The 3,875-nt window shown below is 31.6% G+C and overlaps 1 protein-coding gene across 1 annotated transcript in view; it reads left to right on the forward strand.

Annotated features, from left to right (window-relative positions):
- Window positions 1-1,834, forward strand: part of LOC119666783 (neprilysin-1-like) — a 7,952-nt gene extending 6,118 nt beyond the window's left edge. The window contains exon 8 of the mRNA XM_038076062.1: window positions 1,633-1,834. Within this exon, the coding sequence (XP_037931990.1) occupies window positions 1,633-1,834 (202 nt within the window). The remainder of the gene's footprint in view (window positions 1-1,632) is intronic.
- The last annotated feature ends 2,041 nt before the right edge of the window (window positions 1,835-3,875 follow it).

Consider the following 3,875-nt stretch of genomic DNA (forward strand, 5'->3'; position numbering starts at 1 on the left):
AATATACTTCACTGTCGGTGCGGGTATTCATGCCATTGATATTAATATCAAACGCAAGCGGCATCATACTTTTGTAAGATATTGTGCCCATGCAGTTTAAATCTGCTGCTCGTGTTATCGTTTCCAACATTAAGTTAAAGTAGTCATACAATAAGCTATCCTCTCTGAAACCTCGTTTGGTATCAAACGGTTCGGAAGAGAAGTTCTTCCCGATTCTAACGGAGGTGGTGATGTAAAATGACGTCATTTTACATAGCCTAATAAGTTTTGCTGGGATACCAAATTCAGACAGTCATTCATTATCGATTCAGAGTGACTGTCATTAAATGAAATCAAAGTTTTTGTTTTTAGTCACATGTTTTAAATTAAACTTCCAAACAAAGTTATTAGTGAGTTTTCTGAGGGCTTTTCTCACCCTTGCCCCAAAATCTATTTATATGGCTTTTTATAAAATCTCTTTAAAATTGTTAGTAAGTGTCAAACCGAGGTTCTTAATGGATTTCAATAATCTACATTACTTTTTTTATTTCTATGCCAGATATTGTTTTTTTTCTGTGTATACAGATATTAAAACTATTAATTATAAACATGTAATCCTTTTAAACATGTAAATTTCTCACAATATATAAGCTACCAGTGTTTACTCCATATTTGTTATGAAAGTAAGTTAGAGAAATTTGACTTCCTTTCACTTGTCTATGTTGCTAACTTATATGAGTTTATGTACTAACCAAATGGGTTACCAGTAGAATTAGCAATTCTTTTTATGTTTTTCAATATTGTCTTTATTATATGTGTAATAAAATCATTCTTTATTCGTGTCTTCATTAAAATCTTGATCGACCACCTTCAGCAGTAAACAAGACAACAATAGCGATTGCTTGAAATGAAAGTCAATGGCTGTAAGCACGTAGTTTTCGGTGATTTAAGCTTTGATTTCATTATTGTATACAATATTTCATTAATTTTGTACGTTTGTTTACATTCTTAATACCAGAAACGCGACAATAAACAATTTAATGAAGCAACAACACCAATACACATGAGTGGTAATGTTATATCGTGCAACATTTTCACTTAGTCAGAACTGATAATCTGGTCTGTCTACAACAGCAATTTGTTGCCAAACGCAATGACTGAATCATTTATTTGAGTGGTGTAAGTGCTGTGATTGTGCTCTTTTGCAATCGCTTTTTAACGAGTTGCACTGCAATCGACAACAGGTGAATAAATAGCATCAATGCACACTGTTCAATGTCTAAACATTTTCTGTTAACAAATTCTGTTAGCGTGAGTACACGAATGCTTAATAGCCCAGTATACATTTTTTTAAATTCTGTTGAGTTGACGTTCGTGACAGACTATGATAATTGTTGACTTAATTGAAAGGCGGTTGAAAAATTGTAGATAACATTATTACACTTATTAAAAATTATAATATATATATAATACATATGGTGCATAACCATATTGACAATTGATATTACACTAATTAGTTAGTTTAAAATGCAAAGCTACTTTATTATATAAAATAGTCTGAACTGGAAACATCTCGGAGTACCCTTTTTTGATTTAGTTCCCTGAAAACTATTTTATATAAATTCAAGATTTTATATAAATTATATATCTTAGTGATAAAGATGCCATTTTAAAAGAACATGTCAACACCATAACTTCCTTATGTACCGTCAGGAAGGAAGTAGTGAAGCCAACGTTCCATCAACAAGCAGGTTCTCCTTACGATTTTGTTTTCTTTACAAATTTAATCGTTCTCTGTCCAATTAAGGATTTATATAGAAAAAAGGAAAACAATATTATTTGTGTGTTCGGATAATAAAGATAATCAAGGATAACCGAAGAAATAAAAAATAAAAGACATGGATCAGTGCCGTATATATTATTGTAGGCTTTTTTCTGTTCTAAAAATTATGTTTAACTCACAGATTAATTTAAACTATACACTGGATAAAGCTATTTTTCTGTTAATATGTTATATCTAGTAATTTCCAAAGAAAGTTTCCCAACATTTTTTTAGATAAAACTGTATGTCTTTGAAATTAAACTATCTTAGAATAGTATTCAAATTTTCTGGGATTATGATGTAATCAAATAGAACTGCAACTAGATAAACTCTTTCAATAATAAAGTAAAATTTATCTCTAAACTTTGTAGCATACTAGAAAATATAAAGAAATTTGAATATTTCCTGGGGCGTGAACCTTTTAGCGTATCCTATGGTAATGGTTTATGGGTTAGGCTAAGGCCTACGACCAGCTTAGTTTATTGTGCACTAGCGCAAGTCTTATCATTTAATCAAATCTCTGCTGTACTTCTTTATATAAAATTGACGATAACAAAAGGACTGTAGTATTTGCCTTGATTTTATTATAGTTTTTCTTTAGATATGTTTTACAAGTTAGTAGCATTTATTTTTTTTTATATTTCCATAGTCGCCATAATCTGCATACCGCGATTAGATTTTCCTATTAGTCAAGCTCTCATTATTAACCGTGTCATTTGTCATCTGCTTTAATTACTTGGTCGGTACATTGCTGTAATTGCCCAGATGCAGTCTTAATAATTTCAAGTACTCGTACTCATCTATTTTATTTAGTATCTTCGTTGATGTCATCTATCTACAAGATATTCTGTCAAAAGTGCTTAGACTAACCTATGATTTATTTTTAATTCCTTTCTTTGTCATTCCTAGTGTATTTTTAGTACGTGACTGGGCCTTGTTTGGCACACCTCAGGCTTAAAGTCGTCTGTTTTTGTTGTATCTTTGTTAACATCATACAGTTTCAGTTTCTCCTTCATTGTTTTGTTTATCATCTGTCATATTATCCAGTTGTGTGGCATGTTTAGGTTAGTCATCAGTCTACTCTCTAAATTATGTGATCGGAACAAAGGGTTCACAGTCTAGAGTTATCTATACATTATATCTTTGATATTTTGCTTGTTACTTTTTTAGTTTATCCATTTAATTTTCTATCTGCCGCAATTAGGTTTTTCCATCGCTTTTCTTTGTCATCAGTCAATTCTTTTAGTTACATGATTGGTCCAAAGGATTCAGAGTCAAGAGTCAGAGGCGTGTATTTTTCTTGTATGTTTTTTGATTTATCCATCCATTTTCTGCGTCACACCATTAGGTTTTGCTACCAATTCAGCTCTCATTTTTTTCTATGTCATTAGTCTACCCTTTTAATTATGTGACTGGTTGAAAGGGATCACAGTCTATAATTGGAAGCAACTATTTTTTTTGTATCTTTGTTTATGCCATGCATCCATTTTACATCCTAACTGTTACTTCGGGTTCCATGATCTGTTTAGATATGATTATTTTTCTTACCGTACTATCATTTGGCACATTTTCGATATATTTGTATATCAGTTCCGATACGATGGTTCTCTCACTTGTTTAAGAAACCATATCATTATTTTCCTTAGTATTTTGTCATCTCTATCAGTTTCGACATATTGTTTATTTTAATTTCGATATTATAATCATCGTATAGTTATTATAACTAATAGTTGATCTTACTTGTTACTCGTTGCAGTGGCCTATAAACTCAAAAACCTAATTGTTCACTGGGTGTTAATAAAGCTATTGCTATTGCATTATAGTAAGCTTGTCTTTAAAGCACTGCACGTACTGCGTGCTCTTTAAGTAAATAAACTTGCGCTCTTCGTAAATTGAAGAGGTAACGAGTTGAAGGTAACGAGTGAGCGTGCATAATAACATAAACAAACAAAATTCTCTCTTAGCGCGAATTAGTTTTGCGTGTCCGGCGGTTTTCTGTTTAAACTTGGCTTTTACTATTTTTGAAATTAGTTACTTTGAGGCGCGCGTTGGAGAATGGTTAAAAAAATTTCAC

This window comes from Teleopsis dalmanni, chromosome 1 (genome assembly GCF_002237135.1).
Source record: "Teleopsis dalmanni isolate 2A chromosome 1, ASM223713v2, whole genome shotgun sequence".
Classification (NCBI taxonomy): Eukaryota; Metazoa; Arthropoda; class Insecta; order Diptera; family Diopsidae; genus Teleopsis; species Teleopsis dalmanni.